At 39.5% G+C, this 23,308-nt stretch overlaps 1 protein-coding gene across 2 annotated transcripts; it reads left to right on the plus strand.

The window, feature by feature from the left end:
* Positions 1-224: 224 nt before the first annotated feature.
* gabra1 (gamma-aminobutyric acid type A receptor subunit alpha1) lies at positions 225-22,622 on the plus strand. 2 transcript variants are annotated; one of them, XM_041051403.1, is made up of 9 exons: positions 225-304; positions 4,322-4,431; positions 5,409-5,476; positions 6,999-7,219; positions 8,822-8,904; positions 10,121-10,264; positions 11,168-11,320; positions 21,334-21,536; positions 22,302-22,622. In XM_041051403.1, the coding sequence occupies exons 1-9, from the start codon at positions 225-227 to the stop codon at positions 22,620-22,622; spliced, it is 1,383 nt and encodes a 460-aa protein (XP_040907337.1). The 2 variants fall into 2 exon arrangements, with proteins under 2 accessions (XP_040907337.1, XP_040907338.1); XM_041051404.1 differs by lacking the exon at positions 225-304 and adding an exon at positions 2,683-2,697 and having other exon boundaries at positions 4,353-4,431.
* The last annotated feature ends 686 nt before the right edge of the window (positions 22,623-23,308 follow it).

A 23,308-nucleotide genomic window follows, 5' to 3' on the forward strand; every position in this document is an offset into this window, starting at 1 on the left:
AGGACCAAAAACCTCACATAAAGCATCTCTATAGGAACAAGGTCTCCCTCAGAGCCTACACCCCCATGTTGTCTGTTGGTGTTTTAGCACATCTACATGTTTACTCACACTTGATGTGATGAAATGTTGGGTTAGTGGTGGACCACTGGCTCATATGACTTGGTAATGATGCTCGCTCTCTCCCTCTCTGACCTCCAGCAGTGAAAGGTCCTCATATTGCAACTATGTGTGGACGGAGCAGGACGGCCTTTCTGTGTCTGTGGGCTTGCTTGCTTGTCACCAACAGCGTACTAGGTGGGAAAAGGTAAGAAGAAACTTTTAATTCATAAATGCACATGTATCTGTGTTTTACATTGGCTCATTGGATAATTTTAAATACATGAACACCACAATAATCTGCACATATCATGCACAGTGTTTAAATAACTTGGTTTGGAGCCTTACGCTGAGTTTGAGACAAATGCTTAGGATGTTCATTATTGTAGGTATAAGCATTGACTATATGATCAAGGTATTATTGGGACACTGTAATTACACATGGTGACATTTAGAGGACAAATTGTGAAGACCACACTGCTTTGGGCAAAATATTAAATTCACTTTGTTGAAGAGGACAGTTGTCTCGTAACGCCGGTCTCACTGCTTGCAAAATGGTCAACTAAATAAAACATATGTCAGTATATCAGTCAGTCAGTCAGCTAGCCAAGGAGGCAACCAGTGGTACAACTGCCGGGATGAAATTCTGTCTTCTTGCCTATTGCTTGGTTTATTGGGTTATACTCTTACAGAGCACATTCAGTGTAGTTGTAACTGGGGCATCCCCACAGGACACCTCCATGACTATAATTGCACAGAGGTAATAAGAAGTGCAACACAGAGAGAAGAGATGAGGAGCCAAAATAGCCACTATCCACATTATTGTGGTGCTACATATTTTTTTGGTCCACTAGCCTTGTGGGACAACATCTACGTTCTCAGTATTCAGTCCTGGGCTGCGTACAGTAGATGATGTGTGTTGCACCATGATACTGGGCACCGATTTGTGCACATGCTTTTGACAGTAGCTGCGGGGAGGGTTGGGTCGATGTACAGACACACTTCTCAATGTCAACACTGAGGTGTCAGATGTCACCTAACCAGAAGCAGACAAACAGAGTGAGGAAGAAGGTGAATGATTGGATTAGAAATGACAGCAATAAGATCCACACCTCAAAAGATCATCATCTGACTGCACCCCTTGGATCAATCATTTTTACACTGAACGCCACAAAGACCTGCAGACCTGTTAAACATTCACAATTACGAATAAAACGACAACTCTAAAAGCCGAATCCCTCAGCTGCTGCAACTGAATGAGATCATCTGAGCTCTCATCTCATTGTAGTTCTTCTGGAGAATCCTGGAGAGACTGAGGGGATCGGGCTTTTCTGCACGGTTGAATAATTCAGTAAAACTGTCACAGGCAGTTGACTTCAGTGGTGATGTCTTGAGATGGTCCAGCTTGCTTCTCTCTCTCTGACAACAGCTACACCACTAAAACACACATCCATACTGTATACAGTACATGTTTCAGCTTACGCGCCCTGAGCACATGCAGAACACAGACAGAAAGTGCCCTGTTTTAAATATATGATGTGCTGCACTACGTCATTAGTGCACACTGATTTGATCTAATTGATTAATCACAGCTGTAGCTTAGGTTTGAGATGCACTGGCTGGCAAATAGAGGGTCTGATTTACTGAGTTTGATGTGCTGCACGTTGAGCACATCAGAGAAAATGTAAAAGTACTGATTACTTTACTGAGGAACTGTCACTGCAAACTGCAAAGCAATTATCACCCAAAGATTTACTCTATAATCCAGTTCCCTTTTTGAAGTCAAATACAGAATCGCGTACACACATACACACCTTGGGGGATTTCAACGAGGCACGGTAATCAGGAAGACCTAGCACTCTGCTACAGTATGTTGCCAACGAAAGAAATTGCCTTATAATTAGATATTCGAGTGACGAGAGAGAGAGAGGGAGAGACCGGCAGCGAGTGTGAAAGGCACTGTTGCTGTTCAGATGACCTGTAGATGGGGATGGTGTACAATGTTTTATGAGGAAGTGGCCCCTGGCTGATAAACATGTGTATTCTTCTACAGCACCTTTTTCCTCTCCCCATTCTTGTCTTTTCTGTGGCATGCAACCCTAACCCCCCACCACCACCTATTATTCCAATATACACTGTAAAAAAAAATGTCTGTCTTAAAACATATATATGTGCTCTGTTGTTCAAATTACTCCTATCTGTAAAAATAACAAATCTGACTTGTCAGTATCTTGAATTACAGTAAAATAAAGTAAGTATCACTCAAGAAATGCAAGGACAAAAACTGTGCCTTCTGATAGATTCTTTCCTGCAATTTTCACCATTAATTCACCATTAATTCCACAAATTATTAATGACTTTTAATTATTGGTGAACTCAAAAGAGCTAAGGGACATCTTGGCTTGTTTTCTGTGTTGGTGGAGACAATGATAAGATGACTGTAACCCACGGGGCAGACCAAAAACTGTTTCATTGTCTTGTTCTGATTTGGAAAATTGGAAATGCCTAAATAAATGTTGAAAGTAGGGATATTAAGAAAGGAGCAAAAAGGAGATTGTGATTTATTTTAGCCTCAGCTGACGTCCCATGGACGCAATTTCTGCTCCGTTTTTACACATAATTGTCGTCCCAGAGCCGAACAAAAAAGATTAATTGTTGTTTTGAATTTGAGTATTCCAATGCTGTTACCTCCAAGACTGACGCAAAATATAATTGCTCATCACGATTTCTACAGTTTCATTGCTGGCTATGGTTTTCAGAGATTTTTTTCCCTCCCTCAGACAGAGGGTGACTTGTGAATTAAGAGAAATTGGAGGTAGAGGGATGTGCATTAACCCTTTTATAAAAATCCATTTGTGACGCAGATGGAGCATCATTATCTAGAAAGCAAAATGTTTAGTAGCTCACATTCAAAGCTAGGACCTGCCTCAGTCTCACAGTTCTGAATGTCAGCTCTGTAAAACGCCAATCCCCAGTTTCACTTAACAGTGTCCTCCCCTTTTCCCAGCCTCTCTTTTCCACCTTTATCTCCTTCTCCTTCATCTCTGCTATCTCTTTTTCTCTTCTTTGTCTTTTCTTTAGAGCTTTTCTCGTATGTTTCTCACTCTCCCTCCTGCCATCCCTCCTACTTTTCCTTCTCTCCCGTTCCAGGTCCCCGCTAACTAATCTTGATGACCTCTCCCTCTCCTTGGAGCAATTCAGCGAGCAGAGCTTGTTTCCAAACACTTACTGTTTATTTAGTATGCAATCAAACCAAACGCTATTGGATATAAAAAGAGGGAGAGGATGATTGCTTAGCGGCATACAATACATTGTTAAGACTTTCATCAGGGTATTATCAGCATTATCACACATGCAAACATATGCATGAATATGTATCTGGGCTTGCGTATGTGCACAGACCTTGAGCCTACAGTACACGCATGCATTGATTCAGGTATGCAAACACACACATGCACACACATACCCTCTAAACATTCCTGTCACATCTTGCCCTTACGATACACAATGTAATCAGGGGCTGTATTCCTGATTATGAATGTGCTGAAATATTTATATGTGGAGTTGCTGCAAACTCTGCTCTCATAATTCGGCATTGCTCTAAGCATTTTGTTTCATGATGTTCAAACAGCACGTTCAGCAAGGCCTTTGTGGTCTAAAAGACCATATTAAGGTATAAATAATGTATTGTGATTTCTCTATTCTTTCTCTGTGAGATTTTTTCTATGTGTGGGTGTGTGTATAGACTCATGCTCTCTGCATACCCAGTTTTACATCCCAGTGATGAAAACAACTTTAGCACTTACAAACATGTTGTTGAAATAAAGACTTTCTAATGGGATAATAGGGGATAACTTGGTTTCACAACGCTCTGGATATTTTCCTTTCCAGTCCAGCTCTGAACAATCACTTGCTTATTCATCTCATATCAATATGATCTAAAACCTCATGGTCACACACTGTGAATTGTAAATTGGCAACAGCGAAATGAGTCAGTGTCATACAGGATTTGACAGAGTTTTCTTGTCTATTTTTTTCACAATGTGATTCATGATACAGTCTGTGCTGCCCATGCACTTCATCAGACATGCCTTGCTACCTACAGAGTATAAATCTACTTTTTTTGTCTTTGATATATGATTCTTATTCAGAGTTCATTCTTCCTCTTTTGACCGTTGTTTTGGACTCTAGCTGTGACTTTAAATCTTCTTCTTTGCTTTGCCAGCTCTGGGCAGAACGGCATGACAGAAGAAGAGAAAGATAACACGGTGTTCACCAAGATCTTAGACAGCCTTCTGGATGGCTATGACAATCGCCTCAGGCCAGGACTAGGAGGTCAGTAAACCCAAGTCAATGAATGTATTTTCTCATTCATGGTAACTGTGTGACTGTTATAGTTTTTTTTCAGCAAATATGAAAACATGTATTTATCATGCAAAATCCTCAACAAATACCTCACTATCCACATGACTAAATCAGATGTTTGTGGGATAATGAAAAACAAAAACAAAAAAGAATTGGAAATTCATTCTTCACTTGCTATAATTTTATTGTGTGGGCGCCTATTCTCCGTTGTCAGCTGTTCATTGTTTGAGAGAGAAACAAAATGGCTGGGAAACTAACAGAGACAAATCCAGAAATGGAAAATGAGAGAAAGAGATAAAGAGAAAGAAACAGAGAGTGAATGAGAAAAGAGGGAAAGATAATGTGAGAATTGGTGTGTGAAGGACACTGAGGATCGCACATGCAGCAGGCATCAAACAGACAGGCAAATAAAACCAGGCCTGCTAGAAGTTCAGCAGCCGAGGGGAAGAAATTATGGATTATGATGGGTATCATTCATAAATCATGCTGTCATATTTCAGTTTCAGAATCACAAGGAATGAACCCACACACATACACACACACATACACACTGCCTCCGCTACCGCTTCCAAATGAATCCCCAGTGGACCCATTTTGGCTATCAGTATTATGGGACCAGAGTGGCATATTTTCAGTAATACAGCAATGCGTGAATTTATTAAGAGATTGAACCACTGTCCGGGTAATGGAGCTGACAGTGAAACCAATACCAGCAGAAATGGTTATCGACATCCAAAAGGGGCATTTTTATAGTGCTGTTTTTTTTTTTTTGTTTGTTTGTTTGTTTTTTCAGTGTATGTGTGTGGATGTGTCAAAGTGTTCAAAATAATGCTGAATAGGCTGAATGGCTCAGATGCTATAGCCAGGTGGTCTTGCATTAACAGGTAGTTAGGGGCTAATGAATGCCACTGATAGTCACTCACTCTGGCAATTTCCTGCTTCAACAGAGCGTGTAACTGAAGTCAAGACTGACATTTTCGTGACTAGTATTGGGCCAGTTTCGGACCATGACATGGTAAGACTCTTTTTGCTTCTGTAAATGTCACTCCCACCCTCATAACTTAGAAGATAGAGGTCTCAAAGCTGTAAAATATTTATTAATTTGATTCATCCCATTAAATCCTGATGTGTTAATAAAACTGTCACATGTATGAAATGTATTTTTTGGTGCATGCTTTGTAACCCCACTCAACATAGATGCCACCCCAACTTGTAAATATAACTGCATGTGACTTTTATGTGTATGCTGTGACCACAAATTCTCTTTATTTGTTGCGGAACACAAATATTTATTTGTTTAGCTTCAAGAAGGAGTGTCAGTTTTTCCAAACTATCCACATGCTGATCTGTCGCTACTGAAAAATATGGAGCTGAGAAATTGAGGACATTGTGGATATTGAGGTTCAGTACATCACATAACTTTCATGATTTCTTCAGTCTTTTTCAGAATGCTACCTCAAAAAAAGCTGTGGGCTGTTAAAACATGAGCATCTGATCTTTGCCCCATGCACCGGAAACCAATTAAACTCATCCAAATGTCTCATTGCCGCTCTTTCACCATTTGAAAAAATAAAAGACGCACGTGAAGTGTGTGTATTCTACTTGACATAATCTCAGTTAATTGCACTGGTTGACATGCAAGCCAGGACTATTTTGCTGCTCTGTTAAGGCCAGAAGGAAGAGCTGAAGAACATTTTCTCCATCTCCAGCCATTCCCTATCCTCTACTATTACCTTGAAGCTCTGTTTCAGCTCAAACTAATTATCTTACGCGGCTCCAGTGGAAAGAGGGGGAAAGAGAACAAAAAAACAGGCTGCACAGTAATTTTTAGTGGCTCCCTTTATTCTGCCAGGCAGTCATGTGGAACCATTAAAATCTGCTCTCAGCTATAGTCATAAGCTGCCTTCAAAATGAAATGTTCTCCTAATTTTGTGTCCAGTGCTTCCTTTTTGTGTCCAGTATAATTTAGATTACTGAGCAAAGAAGTTTCCCCAAAGATATATGTTAACAATAGCCATTTTGGCACTTACCTAACAATGTAAAACTATATGACCAAATACCAAATGATCACCCATTTGCATATAATGCATTAAATTGACCGGACCATAATTATTTAAATAATAAAATGCAAGAAAATGGAAATGCAACCACACATACTGTATGACTATGTAAAACAGAGACCAGTTACTGTACTCTACCAATGAAGCCATTCCTTTAGAAAACATATCAGCCAAAAAACCATGCACATTCATCCACTAGATGCTCCCTGCCAAAGCCTTTACCTGAAGGGACAGTTACCAGCAACAAACTTAGGCCAAGAATACCATAATAAAGTCAAAGTGGCAGGAGAAAGGGAAAAAAAATGGGAAAACACAAAAAGGGTGAAAAGAAAAAATAAGGTTGGATTACTCAGCATGTTCCCAAGGTAGGAGATAAAGGTAGATAACAGCTACAGGGTGTGTAAGGGTTAGCTTTCTCTTTTTTTCTCCTTCTTTATCGACTTCTCTTTTTCTCTGCTTCTCACCATCAACCTGTAGGAGTACACCATTGATGTCTTCTTCAGACAGAGCTGGAAGGATGAAAGATTAAAGTTCAAAGGGCCCATGGCTGTGCTGCGTCTCAACAACCTGATGGCCAGCAAGATCTGGACCCCTGATACCTTCTTCCACAATGGCAAGAAGTCAGTGGCCCACAACATGACCATGCCAAACAAGTTGCTCCGAATTACCGAGGAAGGCACGCTGCTGTATACCATGAGGTAGGCTGTCATGTTCTACTACACCAGTGCAATGAAGGATTTTTGAATGAGCCAGAGACTAAAAAAGCAGAGACCTTGTGTAATTTTAAAATCAGTGCACACCATTTGCTGAAGAGGAAGAAGAGCTAAGGGTTCATTGGAGCTATATTATCTGAATTGAAAAGAGGGGCATTCATGTAATTTCATGAATAAACTGTAAAGAAATGTAAACGTGGCTGGTAGCGGTTTCAGTTTTTTCAATTTTAGCTAAAAGGATAAGACTGGCCTTATTCTATAATTTTCAAATTGTCAACAAGTTCCATTAAACAACCAAAACCAGCGATGTATCAGTCTGTCCCTTAATCAGCCCCAAGGATGTTTGTTCTTTGAAAACACGTCACTAATCGTTTCTTTGTTATTTCCTAAAGCAGATAGTTTTTTTTTTTCAGCAATTATTACTCAAACTGAAGTAAACAATGTATTTGATGGAGACGGTTTTCATCTGCAGATTAATATACATTTGGTTTACTATTGAGTATTTACAGCACCAGAATGGTGTATGTGGGACTGATAATAAATAACAGTGCTCATGGTAATGAAGGAACCATTCTTCATTTTAGTCTTGTTTTATTTGGTAATGGAATGTGTCATTAATAGGCTTAAAATAGAAAATTACCAGCTTTATTTTTTAAAGTACAATATTAAATGAAGAACCATCCATCTATGTTGTATTTTCTAGTGTAGTGTAGTGTAGTGTCGGTATACAGACACTACACTACACTTTGTGTTCCATATATTGTTCTTTTTTTTACAAAGATGATTTACTACACTACTAAATTTCTTCTTCTATTTTTTTATACTTATTCATCAGCCATTTATAAATATCACATACTGTATGTTTTCATTACAATTTGTCTTTTTTCCATTGTTGTGTTCACCAGGAAAAATAAAATAGTTTTATCCTGTCAGGATTAATCACACTGGGGTTGCTACCTGACGGTTGCAAGCAGGAAGATAAGGTGTATGACTAGCTGAGCTGAGTTTCGAACCACACATAGCACGGCAGAAAGCCTTAAACAGAGGGAGGGTGAATAAACCCCTTAAAGACAGAATGAACCTTGATGCACACCACAGAGCGATGCCAATGTGAGTTGTCTACGGCAAGGATCGTAAAACATTTGTTTTAGCATGTTTACTAGCAGGGGGAGGGGGGTAGCGGCGGAGCCCATATTGCTGTCACAGATGAGCGAGATGAGGGATGGATGGGAGATTAGTGTGTCACGGGTGGCCTGACATGCTGTTTTTCACCAAGCTGTCAGGAAATAGAAACCCACAGCTCTAGGGAACTGGAGCATTTCCATTGGTTTGGAGAAAAGTAGTTGCAGTTTGACTGTATTTGGTGCTGAGAGACTGTAAAAAATAGTACATCACATGTTCCTGGTGCCTCACTGTACTGCTCTTTCTCGTGCCGCAGTTCCACCAGTCCTCTCCCTCACCCCTCTACCAACACAACCACCATCCTTTCTTTCCTCCTGGCTTTGCCACATGCTCTGTTTTTCCTCATTTTTATTGCTTCTGTTTTTTTTTCTAATCCACTGTCCGTGCCTGTGTGACTCTCTCTAGGCTTACAGTAAGAGCAGAATGCCCCATGCACCTGGAAGACTTCCCTATGGATGCTCACGCTTGTCCACTGAAGTTTGGCAGCTGTAAGTCGCCCCTGTACTCATACACAACTGTACATACAAGTGTGTAACTGCTCATGAACACACCAGACACATGCCTTTCTGACACGCTGTCACTACCTCATCCAAGTGGAAGCTCGACCCCAGCACCAGTTCCTGATAAGGGATGACAGTGTGGTAACAGCTGTTCTCACAGAGGAACTGTCCTTCAAGGCCCCTTTGGTCCCCCCATTCAACCCTGCCAGGCCCTGCAAGACCCTGCAAGACCCTGGCAGGCGTGCAGCACACAGACCTGTGTTTATCCAAGGCAGCACTCTCTGTAATATTTCCAGAGCATCACACCAGCTGCTCATCGCTGACAGCTACCCCTACCCTGCATCATCCTTGAGAAGTCATAACAAGAGATAGAATGATGGAGGGTGGAGACAAGAATACAGAATGAGAGAAAAACTACAGGGGAGAAAATAATGGGGGGAGTGAGAAGGCGAGAAAGCAAAAGCAAAACTACAGCAAACTGGAAACAAAGAATTAAACGTCACAGTGTCTCTGTGCCATTCTTCAGACAGCTGCACAGTGTGAGTGAGAGGACAGAGCTTCAACCCCCTTTAAATTGAACTCACTCTCTAAATATTTCAGTGATGAGCTCTCTTCCTTATGCTGCAGTCTGCAGTCAAGCCATCCTTCCCTCTGCAGTGGTCGAGCCACACCGCAGCTTTGACAGGTTGGGTGGCCGGAGGGAAGGAAAGACTGACTTGGCTGTTTTAAGGTCATGTTGTCCTGTTGGGATGTTGTTTGTTTGTTTGTTTTCTTATAAGCTGAGGAATGACATGATGTGACATGGCACTGCATCACATGATAAAATGAGAAAATGTTTGACAAATATGAGACAGAATGAGTTTAGATAAGATAGAAGAGATTAGATAAAACAGAAAAGATGAGTCTAGCAGACACTCTAACAAGGTGAAAGAAAGGGATAATATGCTTAAATAGCAAATGAGACAAGACAGGAAGAACTGGGATGAGAGCAGGGTAGACAAGATGAGAGAAGACAAGATGAGACAAAATGAGATGAGGTAAGACAAACCTAGAGGAGTTTAGTGGGAGACCTAATTTCAGATTTGTCTTTTTTTCACCTGGCATTCCTAGCAGCTCCCAAAATATAACCTGCAAGGTAACACATGACGACAGACAACCAGCAGTGAAATAATTTATAACTTTTCATTCTGTCTGTCCTTGCCAGATGCCTATACTCGAGCAGAGGTGGTTTATGTGTGGACCAGAGGGGCTGCCCAGTCTGTGGTGGTGGCAGAGGATGGGTCCAGATTAAACCAGTATGATCTGATGGGGCAGAGTGTAGATTCTGGTGTGGTGCAGTCCAGTACAGGTAGGCTTCAGTCTGGTTACCATGCTCTCATAATTATACAGTTTACTGTGAAATAAATAAATGTTTTGAAGGGAAATTTTGCATTGTAATTCAACTATTTGACATTTATAATGTGCAGACTGCAGTGATCTGACCACAGTACATAAACACTAACAGTCCTTCTCAATGTCTACTAAAATATCCTCAGTCTCATTCATCATTCATCACTGCACAAACTAATGGTCTGAGACTGCTAATTTTGACAACTGCATCAGTTCATCTGCATCATCAGTGGCATCAGTTTGTTGCTTTACAAATGACAGGCTATGTCCCAGATTCATAATTTCCCTACTGGCCATTACGTCTTTTTTCCACCTCCCCTTTTTGGTCCATTGATACTGGCAAAAATTAGTGACAGCACAAAATGGGTGACCTGTTTGCAGTGACGCCAAATGCAGGCAGAAAGTAAGGCTTTCGACAGCCCTATCCCACCAGTCCGTGCTTTGCTTTATTGGCAACAAGCTTGATTGAATAAGCTATATTGACATAAATGCATCACTCCATTACCCTATTTTAGTTCCAGTAATTTATGTCTCTGGAAAACCTCAAATTCAACATACTGTTATAACCACATTAAACCCCAGTGCTGTTCCTGTGACTGTTGTATTCTCTCTACGACTGGGCCTGAATGGACTGGTGAAATGGATCATGCCTGGGTATTGAGTTTGTTGACAAATGATACCCACAACTGTGCCAATCAATCTCAACTATAATAGAACTGAAAGCCAAAACAAGACAAACCATTAAGAAAACACACTGTAATGTTTGAGGATAGTTACAATAAATGTTGTAAATGTATATTTTAAAGGGATAACATTAATCTGTGCATTCCTTCTGACTTTTTTACTTGTCTGCTGATTGCAGGAGAGTATGTTGTGATGACAACCCACTTCCACCTGAAGAGGAAAATAGGTTATTTTGTGATCCAGACATATCTGCCCTGCATCATGACTGTCATCCTGTCCCAAGTGTCTTTCTGGCTCAACAGAGAGTCCGTCCCTGCCAGGACTGTCTTTGGTGAGTCGTCTGCTCTATTCTCTTCTAAACATCTATGGGTAGAGAAATGAACCCATCAACAGAAGGTTTCAAATCTGTTCTTGGAAAATCAATGTGGAAAAATACAGTCAATTAGATACATCTAGCTAAACATAGGGCAGTCTACTGTAAGATTGTTGTATCAGTGTTGTGAGAAAGTTCATTCATGAAAGTTATAATATTCAGTTTTTTAATTAAAATTGTTTTAGATTCAACTGTATGATAATTTTGGAGGTTGTATATAATATTTGTTTATCATCATAAGACGGCATGGTTTAAAATTATAGTACATTCTCATTTGCTACAGCGTAAACAACACATTTAAAATTTGTTATACAAGAAAATAGTTCAGTGTGAGGGAGACGACTTCTGAAAATAAAAGGTTAGGAGCCTCTGGTCCGTTGCCTCTTAATACTACAGTATGCTGATTGAGTTTCTTGACTTTTTCTGATTAGCAATCAAAGAAAAGCAAAGACTGTGACGGCTTACTTGACATCACTAGAGAAAGATTTTACAGTCAAAACAGACAAAACACTTTAATTTAAAGGAATAGTTCAACATTTTAGGAAATACTTGCATTTGCTTTCTTGGGTGAGAGTTAGATGAGAGCTAGAGCTGGAGGTGACTAAGGTAGCGTAGCATTATGGATTAAAAGCAAGGGGAAACAGCTAGCCTGGCTCTGACCACAGTTCAAAAACACCTCGAAATCTATCTCATGAACATGTCGTATGTCATTTGTTTGAGCTGTACACAAAGAGAAATGATAGAAGGACAAATTGCTGGAAATATTTCTTGACAAACTTTGCTGAGTGCAGTGACTTAGTGGTGTCACTGCTGGTTGCCTAGCAACCTTGCAGTGGTGACAAAGGAGTATCAAACTTCTCATCTAAGTCTCAGTAAGAAACCTAATAGGCATATTCACCAAAATGTCAAACTACTCCTTTAAAGGATATGAAATGTTCAAAAGACTGATTGAACAATTGCATATTCTGTCCAAATTTTATTGTACAATGTTTTCATTCTACTCTGTTCTTCTCTCTGCACCAATGAGGTGAACAAGAGCTTTAATCAGTTGTGGCTGGCTGCAGTAGAATTTCAAGCACAAGGCTCAGTGTGAATTTAGATTTATGTGCTCTGAATGTGTGTCTACAAGTGTGTGTGTTTGTGCCCGCCAGTTTGTGTGATGTGTTTGCCACTGTGTGTCCTTTGTGTGTGTGTGCACAGATTGGCCTATGTGTGTTGTGGGCATGTGTCTGGGCATTTGTACGTGAGTGTTTGTATGTGTCTGTGTATGTCTGTGTGTGTATCTGGTGTGTTTCTGTCTGTCTGTCACACTAAGGTCTTACATAATACCGCCCAAAAGGAAAGCTTTTGCTAGTCTGCAGCATGCTCTGTAGCAGCAAAGCACAGCAGCAGGCAGAATGTCCTTGAGTTACCTCACCCTACACTCTTTCTTCTCTCTGTCTTTCCAATCTTCCTGTCGACCATCTGTCTATCTGTCTATCTGTCTGTCTGTCTGTCTGTCTGTCTATCTATCTATCTATCTATCTATCTTCTCATTTTCTCATGGATGTCAATGGCCTACAACAGCTTTCCCAGCTTTCCCAAACATTACACAGGCATCAGATTTTGCAGCTCTGCAGTCTTCAGCAGGTTTTCCTACTCCTGCAATGTTTTGGTGTCTGTGTGAGTTGTGAGTATCTTCGTGTGTGTGTGTGTGCCACAGCTTGCTACCTGCGGTGCTTGTCACGTGTCCAGGGGAAATGAGGATGGCCTAGATTAGGTTCAAACAACTATCTAGGGCATGTGTGTGTCCCTCATGCTACCAGCGCTGGTTATGCTTCATGAGATTACATTCGCGTGCGCATGCACACACGCACGCGTACGCATATACACACACACACACACACACACAACTGAATAAACACATGTACATGCGTTCATGAATACACAGAGCAACGGCGCAACTTCCCAGTGTACTAGGTAGGTCGTTCATGTGATTAATATGCATCATCTGAGACAGCAGATGAATGAGCCTGTTCTTCAAAGCGGTTACACTGTCAATACCAATGTAAATGAATCATTAAAAAGACATAGCAGACAATCAGGATCATTTCATTGCCATCTTTATCCTTTGGATATCATCTAAGTCAAAGTTTTATGTGGTAAATCAAACCATTGTACATGTGTCTAGCACTATTAGGAAGAAAGGGTACACTGAGCTGTCTTGTTATAGAAGCTCTATGCAGCTTCTATGCAGTGTCTATCCTAATGAATCATATGCAAAATGCAACATAAATAACAAGCTCCTAGGCAACATTCTGAGTAAACACAAACAATGTGTTGCATGTTCATGTTGGATAGAAGTTAATGTCTACCATGGTATCAGTGCTTGTAATGTTTGCTGTGTACAGGGGGAAACGTGTCTCCGCACCTTTGGTTCCATTTGTGTTGTTGCAACCTTATACTGATATATTTACTGATTACTCTGAGAGCTGCACTTGTAAATAGTGCCTTGAACATTCAATGCCTATGATGTGAGGCAGACAGCTGTCAGAATTGTGAAACAGTCAGCTGATGGCTTGGCAGGAGCAGTTTCAGAACATGAATAACACTTGATGTGCTGCAGTTTTAGGTCCCTCTCAGATATGCACCTCTTCATATACATGTGATTGCAGTTTTACAGTCTGTCTCATGTCTGAATAATGTCTGAATGTCTGAATAATGTCTGACCTAGAAACATAGCACAAGTCTAAATTGGATGCAGTCACATTAACATAAAGGCTACCATGAAACAAGATTAAATACACTGAGAGATAAATAATATATAAATGCATATATTGTTCCACCTTATTAAAAGTACTGTAATAAATGCATCACTTAATTACTGTTACCCATGCACAAAGAAAATGAAATTCATTTAATAAACCACCTCCATATTTTTTTTATTAACATCATCTGCATGGATGAATAAATTAATATTCAGCAAAACGCTTCACATACACCATATGTGAATCAAATAAGAGTCCCGACTTAAAGTCTTGCCATTCAGTGTCTGAGTTCTATTGGACAATCTAAAGAAAGCAGTCAAATTCTTTAATAAATGATGAAATTAATGAGAATTTTTATGATGGGCATTCACTGTGAGAAATAGGAACAAGCATCACTCATGCCCACGATGATCATAAATTTTATCTTCAAAGGCAAAATAAGGTTTAAAATTCATCGCCGAAGCAGTAAAAATACTCTTCCTCTTTCATATCATTATTTTTCCATTCAGCTGTCTTCCAATGGTATCACCACTCCTCCTTGCCTACCAGTTGCCAAATAATGTGCAAGCTTTGTTGGTCTTTCCATAGATGTCCTCCAAAAATGAAGCCTTTAGGAATATTTATGTTAAAGATGACTAAACTTTAATGGCAAAAGCCATTATTCTAACAGATACATCAATGAGGCCAATAATTTTACCTGTTTTACCTATGTGTGAAAAGGACTACAGTAGAAAAACCAAAGAAGAAGAAAATATGGTGTTATAATATTATATTTACTGTGGGAGAAACTGCATAAATGCACTTTAGTCATTCCTCCTGCAGACACCTATTCACAGCTTGATTTCTCCTTGTTTTCATTTCAGAACAGAATCGCAATGCATCAAAGCAAACAACCAGTGTAATACTGTGTGTGCTCTCTTATTACTACAGATATGATCAGGTTTATGTTTCCAACACAGATGTCCAAATCTGACACCGAAACCCCATTAACATGAACAAATACAGCATTGAAAACACTGTCTAAATTACATTATGTGACTATGAAGCACAGCCTCTGTACTAAATCTTTTTCCTAAAGCCTGCCCTGTAGATGAATAGGCAATTTAAAAACACAGCAGTGGGTAGAGTTATCTTATTTATCATTGTGCCGATTAAGAGGCTGATTAGTTTATAGCTAGTTCGGTGTAGTGGAAAACTGTTGGCAATTTATTTATTTGCAGTCCAAATGAAAACCAAAAGGAAACAGCCACTGATGGTGCTGATATGGTGCACTCTTACTTCCTCCCACTCTCTCCCCCACTCTCTCTCTCTTGCTGTCTCTAAGCTGTCAGGGACAGCAGTGCTCAGAAGATTAGCTCGCTTCCTTCTCTCCTCTTTAAGAGCGATTGGCTGGGTATTTATTGGTTCTCCCATGATGCTCTTTAATGTATCTGCTCATTAAGGAGTAACACCTTGTGTGTGTCTGTGTGTGTGTGTGTGTACTGGAGTTTGGTTGTGTATGTACATAAATGTGTATGAGTCAAAGCCTGCATTTGTTGGCTATATGTCCACATGCTGGTTGTGTCAGTGGGTGTTCATAAATTCATGATTACTAGCTAACTACTGTAGGCAGTGCTGCTGTGTACTGTACGTGTGTGTGTGTGTGTGTGTGTGTGTGTGTGTGTGTGTGTGTGTGTGTGTGTGTGTGTGTGTGTGTGTGTGTGTGTGTGTGTGTGTGTGTGTGTTTGTGCGTGTGATTGTGTTTGGCACAAATCTCACAGCTGTGATGCTGGCACAGTCATTTAATTCACCCGCCAATCAACATGTCAATTTATTTCCTCATTTATGTAAATCAAAGGTGACGTAGTGATGCTGAAGGTAATGTGTTTCTGAGTCAGCCCCCCTCCCCACGGCTTCAGGTATTGATAAGGCATGAATAAATGAGTAACCACAGCACAGTGGAGCTGTTGATAGACATCCAGCAAAGACAGCTTCACCCCTGGGAAACGCTGAGGGAAAATCAAAAGTTGTCTGACAACTCCCCACACAACAATCATGCTCATTTATCAACAGTTGTCACAAGATGCAACACTGGTACCCTCGCTAATTAATTAGATAAGACCCAGCTCATCTATATGTAAAAGCACAAATACTAAAGATACAATTTATTTGCATCAGAATTTTTTTTTTTATGGACTTTGGTTTTCAACATGATGAAACACAAGAGTGTGCACAATGTTGGTGTCAACGTATTTAATATGTTTTCATTGCAATATTAATTACAAGCAACTAAAAAAACTGCTTAATGTTTTTGTGGTTATGTTTAGACAAACAAAGTCCATTGTTAATGTGTGAGATAGAAAAAGTCGGTGGTCATGCTTGAATGTTGAAAAGGGGTCAGTGCTGACTTAAAGCTCAAGATGGAACATGTTGGCATTCAGTATTTCAATATCTCATCAATACCTTTCCCTAACCCTATCCCTACAGCAATGTGTCCACATTTGGAGATATATTCACTAAAGATATTGTGTTTTTCTTAAAAGCTTTCTTGAAAGCTTAAGCTGAGAATTTGCATCTTTACAAATGTGTGGCAAGTATTGTCTGTACTGTTCTTGTTCAGGTGTAGTCTTATGTGCCACTCAATGGTTTGTGAAAATAGTAGCTTTATTGCAAAGCCTTCTTAGCACCCAGCCTTGATACAGAGTTTAAATCACTCTTAAAGGACTGTGCATTCTGTGTACTTTTGACCTCGCCCCACATTTTGATTGTCATGTTTGATTGGTTGCCTGCTCAGTCAAAACATTGTCAGAGGCAAATTTCTGTCTTGAACAAAGGAGCATGAGAGTAGAGGGGGTGGGAGAGAGAGAGAGAGCACAGCCATTTTCCCGAGGGCTCACTCTCCCCCACAAAGATTTGTCTGCGGTCTGGCTGTGATCCAGTGGCTGAGCAGCACATTTTACTCACTGGATTGAGATTGGTCAGATCAGCTGAAGCCTGTCATTGAAGGGTTGTCAATCAAGTGCTAAAGTTGGAACCAACAGAGCAAACAATCTATCATCAGAAAGATCAATAATATTAATAACAGTAAACAACGACTTTGCACCTTATTTGACCTTAATGGACAAACAAAGTTGAGCTCAAAGTTGAGCCGGTTAATTTATTTTTAGCAATGTCTGGAGCAATTTATTTTCTAATATGCTGCATTATAGAGGTAGTTGAGGACTAGAAGTCTATCAGACTGAGTACCCTGACAGACGTTATATCAAAAGTGGATATTTTCTGTCCCACATTCTCCAGAAATGCTGATTTGGGGCTGTTTGTCATTTCAAACTTTTCCTTGCCTGAGGCAGCAATGATCCCCCTACCACCTTGAAACTGTCTGCCTCACCTTATTGTTCACCACCTTAAATATATAATTTAGTTTCCCCAAATTTGCTTCCTCGCACCATCTTTATATATATCTTGCCTTTGTTTTTCCATTGTCCTGTACGTGTGTACTCGAAAGTGAGTCTGCAAACAGAGGCAAAAATCTTGTTAGAAGATATGTATCATATAAATCAAGTGTCAGTGCTTGTGCACACTGAGCTAAATTGAGTGGAAGGGGCTCTCCAGAATAGAGTTACTCCACTATTAATCCAGTTAGAACTTTCCAGATCAGTGACTTTGTTCATTAACAGCCTTCAAAGCCTCAAGTCTATTAGTTACAACATGTCAAATGGAGTCATTTAAAACCAGCTCTGGAGTCATGTTCTAATGAATCAACTCGCTAGAGTTCTAAATGATTCCTAAGTAGACTTGTCACTAAACAGACACAAAGGGGAATCATTCTTCCTGAAGATGGGAAACATATATCTGGGTGTCCACCTTGTGAGCACAAGCAAACACACAACTTTACACACATGAAGGTGTGTCATATCTCCCGCTGCAGATGACTGTAAACAAAGATGCACAATACAAAAACATCAAGCACATTAGTGTGTGTGCACACAACAAAGAACCAACACTTTTTAAATTTTAAGAGAAAATGTTTTTTTTCTTTTCTTTTTTTTTTTTATTCATTTTCTCTTGTGGTATTAAGACGTTGGAGGAGTTGGAAGTCTTGTTTCCATGACAACAGAGCCTGTCAAACACAGTAAAGTATATATGATTCCAAGCATTGGGGCGCTTTTGTGAGGACTTGTGTAATACCCAGTGGTGCTGCCTTCATCCTCCCCCACAAAATTAACTGATTTACTGGCAAACAGAATACCTGACAGATTGACAACACTGTGTAGCCACCCATCTTTCCAACCACATTCCTTTACCTTCTTTCATCCCTTCCTACTGCTGCACCCCACGTATCTCCAAATATGCATATAGGCCTTCATCACCCTTCCCCCACATGTGTATTGAGGTTATCTAGTTGTTCCCCATAACAGCTGTCCCTTTGAATGCTTATTCATCTTCCTCCCCACCATCTTCCCTCTGTAGCTCTCAGCACAGAAGCAAAGAATGTGAGGTGTTGCTCTTTTGTGCTCCAGCACCTGCTGAGGCCATAAGTACACATGATTGCTGGCAAAATCACTTTACACTGGCTGTTCTCCAGTGGAGAATGTTCTGGTACCCAGCTCATAAGCACTAACACCTTGATGTTAACACTTCACTCCACTGGATGTCTCAGGATACTGTTCTCAAACTTTAAACGATGTCAACTGTTCATAGATATTGTAGGAAACACAAGCGATCAGAACAATAACAAAATATGAATCATATTCTGCATTTTCACGCTTCACTGTTTGGATGTTTGCTCAGTCTAGCATCTGATTATTTTTTTATTTTGTTATTTTTTTGGATGTGTGTGTTTTTTATTCCTTAAATGAAAACAACTGACAGATCTTGTCACTGAAGAGGATAATATTAACATTTTGCTAACGTATTCGTAAAAAAACAGCATTCATTTCCTCAAAACATTATTTAGCTGAAAGATACAAATTAACTGTATATGAACATAACTCTGAGTTGAGATGGAAGGAAATCTGGCATGAACACATGACTAAGCATCACTTAATATTTTCATATCTCCTGCTGCCATGCATTCCCATAACAATGTATCACCAAACCATTCAATGACCTACTTAGCAGTGGCAGAGGTGCAGAACATGGTCATGTGTGGATTTTATGATATCACATAGCAGTGTTAATACACTTACTGTAGCGTAAAAATTGATTTCATGCTTTACATCTCAGTGTCTGAATTTAACTCTGGCTAACCTTATGCAAGCAGCTCAGCTGAGTTCTGCATCAAACTGGAATTGAATATTGACACTTTCATGTGAAGCCATCACTCGTTGTTCGTTTGTTCAAGTTCTGCATATGCCGAGTGCAATCGTACCATACATGATGATGAGGCAGGCGTTACTCATGATTATTTCTGTGTGCCCTTTTTAATCTAATTAAACTAACTGTCTGTCTGGGACATTTGATAGAAGAACGTGCAAAGCAAATCACAACAATGAATTATTTCAGAATAAATAACTTTGACCTACTTATTTGTTATTCCCTTGGAGCCATAATGAACATCAGAAATGTATGACCACGCACCCTGTGTACCTACTATGCAGATCCAGTAAATCTATCAGAGGTGTCTTGGTTGGTTGTGGCTAATGACCAATCTTTTATTTGGCTCTGACTAATGAGAACATAATAATCATCCTTTATGCTCCATGTCACAGCACCAGAGTCAGCAATGCCAAAATCATGTGAAAAGGGAGTGGGAGGATGAGGAGTCCGTGATTCATCACTTAACACTTCATCAGAACTGAGAAGGAAGAAGAAGAATTAATAATTCTGAAGGGAATCAGTAACATTTTAGGACACATGTAATAACTTGGTGTCAGCTGCCTTTGCAGCTTGGAGGTGGTGGATACAATAACAATAACCCTATACAATATAGAGTTCTAACTTTTAAAACCTTTCGATATAGATTTGTAAATAATTTTAGAGACAGCAGTCTGTAAATCACAAAGGCAGCTATAAAAATGAACCATATTAATAGGACCACCAATTAGTAGTATTTAGCAGCTTTATTGAAGGTCTTTTAGACTGAGGAGCTATGAACTGGACTAAAGTCTAAAACATAAAAATATCAACCGAACACAAGAAAACGACTTTGGCAAAGAAGAACAGTGGTAATAAACAGATCCTCACCAGTATTGTCAAGATACTTAACGGTGTAACTGCTGAAGAGAACAAACTATGACCCCATAACCTGCCAGTGAGTTAAATGACCAACTCTTTGACACGGTCATTGCAAATATCCATCAGTACTCCTCACAGAGGTCATTTGTATTTCACCATTGTATGTGCGGTTCCTGTTATTTTGTCTACCATTCATACGGTGGTCTCATTTACTTATATTTTAATCAAAAGAAGATTTACTTTCACTTTCTTTCATACTATAAGTAAGTTAAAATAAATATTTAAGAAATATTTAAACATTTATTTAAATATTTAAGGATTTAGGAAGTCAATGAGATCACATTTCTGTGGATCATTTAAACAAGAAAGTGTGTATGGAGGGGTATCATGTACATTTGTGGTTGTACATAGACATCTGCCTCTACATAGAGCATGTGTGTGGGAGGGTCCTCTCTGCATATTTTATAGTTCCTGTTCAAGCCAGCTGTTCTTCACCTCCCTTCATGATAGCTCAGTCTGAAATGGTGGAATGTTTGCTCCTTGGGCTGATGTTATTTGGTGTGTAAACATCTGCAGTAGCCTGTTCTGTGATGAGCACTGCATCGTTAGATGTGCTCTGACCCAGTTCCTCTCCTTATCTGTGCAGAGTCTTAACTTTCAGTAGCTAATATTGTAGTTTAGTGTTTCGATTTTCCAGGGCTGACACACACTCCTTATGTGAGGCACTTATGAGACAAAAACACAAATAATGTTTTACCATTAATCATTGGATTGTAAATGCTTGGGCACTGGTTTGCAGGTCAAATTTATAGAGAAAGCTTTTTATTCCTGTTTAGGAGTCTAAAAAGTACAAGACTATATCAGCTCCTCATAGATTAATGTGAATGAACTGCATTCTCATTTGATTTATGAATATAAAAATAACTTGATATGCATAATATGATGTCCCTATATGACGGTACCATTTTAGTCAATATTTAGAATGTAATAGTTCCTGAGTTATGATAGCAACTACTTAATCATTTGATCATAATCACATATTGATCTTTCCTGTGTATCTCCCTGCAGGAGTGACCACTGTCCTGACCATGACCACACTCAGTATCAGCGCTAGGAACTCTCTCCCTAAAGTGGCCTATGCCACAGCTATGGATTGGTTCATCGCTGTCTGCTATGCATTTGTCTTCTCGGCCCTCATTGAGTTTGCCACAGTCAACTACTTCACCAAGAGGGGTTACGCCTGGGATGGAAAAAGTGTGGTACCAGAGAAGGTATTTGAAGCCACTTTCTATAATTATTTACGTACTAACTTACTCCTGAGGAGTCCTTTCAATAATATAAAAATAGAAAAAAACTGAGAGACTTTCACATAACACAGCTTATTAGGTGATGATATGGCACCTGACTGTATCAAAGGCCCTCAGAATGAGTCTAATCCATGTTTCCAGGAAATGAAAAGGCACTTTATCAGGCCAGACACCCGTCACTGAAAATAAAATTTAACAATTACATATATGGACTTCTGTTTCAAAATATTATTCATTTTGCACCAGGACAGTTAGCACTTAGCTACTAAGGAAGCGAGGCCAGGCAGGGAACATTTAGTCGTTGTCACCAGCTCATCTCATAGAAAATGCAATTTGAGTTACATGACATGAACATTAATAGTTTAGTGTTCATCTTGTGCTTTCTGCTCCACTTGTCTCTGTGCTGCAGTTAGCAGCACAGTACTCTGTAATCTCCAGCTGTTTTTTTTTTTTTTAATGAATAAAGCTTAATATTCATTTTCAGATTGCTGATTTCTATACTTCTATTTGGAATTATGTAGATGTGAGGAATTCACATCTCTCAACTTAATATCCTGATTTTTACTGAACGTTCACCGAGCTTCTGAATGACACGCTCACATCAGTAATTGTGCAAAGGATAAAAAATGTAAGCAATGTGTACAGTAATGTATGTCCCAGTCAAAACTTTGATTATATCTGTAACCTGAACTCTCTATCCTTTTCACTTTTCCCAACAAACAAAATCAGCAAAAGAAGAAGAAGGAGTCCCTCCTCAAGAAGAACAACACTACAGCCTACCCAGCTGCCACTGCTACAGCCTTCGCCCCCAATATTGCCAGGGACCCTGGATTGGCCACTATTGCCAAAAGCGCACCACCGCCCCCAACTGAGCCCAAGGAGGAGCCAAAGCCCAAGCCTCCAGAGGCCAAGAAAACCTTTAACAGTGTGAGCAAGATAGACAGGATTGCCAGAATAGCCTTCCCTCTGCTCTTTGGAACCTTTAACTTGGTCTACTGGGCAACCTACTTGAATAAGAAGCCCAAACTGCAGGGGGTCAATCCACACTAATCCATGTTTCATTCCTTTTAAATTATACGTGTAATTATTTAATTTTCTTTCTTATTCCTCCTAAAAAAAGTGTTTATTTTCAGACAAACATGGTGTCCATGCCTGTTTGAATTCCCAATTGTTGCATTGCTTCTATGTTTACCTAAATTTTGAAGATTCTGAAAAAAAAAAACAAAATAGAGAGATAACAATACAGACTTTTGAAACGGTGTTGTTCAGGTCTGGGATGATGCTACTAAGAAAATGCTAATATAAATACATTATATAGCCAAGAGAATGCTATTCTACAACTGCACATAGCCCAAACTTGTTAAAGGGGGCTTTTTTCTTTCTCTGTTTTTTTTTTTCTATTTTATTTAAACATGGTATCACAGACACGGTAAAAAGCCACTTGTGTATATGCATGGGCAAGGCATCTTATTATTTATGTTTATTTATTTAAAATACAGATCAACATTGACTGATGGCTTAGTTTATTTGATATCAGCAGCAAAATGCTATTGCTATTGCTGTCAGAATATCTTCCATTCTCTGTAGATGTTTTATGAGATTAATTATGTCATTCTTCAAAATATGTTAGGGTTTCTGCAATAGCAATAAAACATGTCTTAGTGGACACCATTTATTTAGGGATAAAAAAAATACAAAAATACAAAAATTCAATCATCTCTGTGCTCAGCAAATAT

Source organism: Toxotes jaculatrix, chromosome 12 (assembly GCF_017976425.1).
Source record: "Toxotes jaculatrix isolate fToxJac2 chromosome 12, fToxJac2.pri, whole genome shotgun sequence".
NCBI lineage: Eukaryota > Metazoa > Chordata > Actinopteri > Toxotidae > Toxotes > Toxotes jaculatrix.

What these genes read in the sequence shown, in the direction of transcription:
- gabra1 (XM_041051403.1), top strand. Translation starts at nt 225, where the DNA reads ATGTGTGGACGGAGCAGGACGGCCTTTCTGTGTCTGTGGGCTTGCTTG. An exon ending in AGCGTACTAGGTGGGAAAAG is followed by an intron (nt 305 to 4,321) that starts GTAAGAAGAAAC and finishes TTGCTTTGCCAG; the next exon opens with CTCTGGGCAGAACGGCATGA. An exon ending in CCTCAGGCCAGGACTAGGAG is followed by an intron (nt 4,432 to 5,408) that starts GTCAGTAAACCC and finishes CTGCTTCAACAG; the next exon opens with AGCGTGTAACTGAAGTCAAG.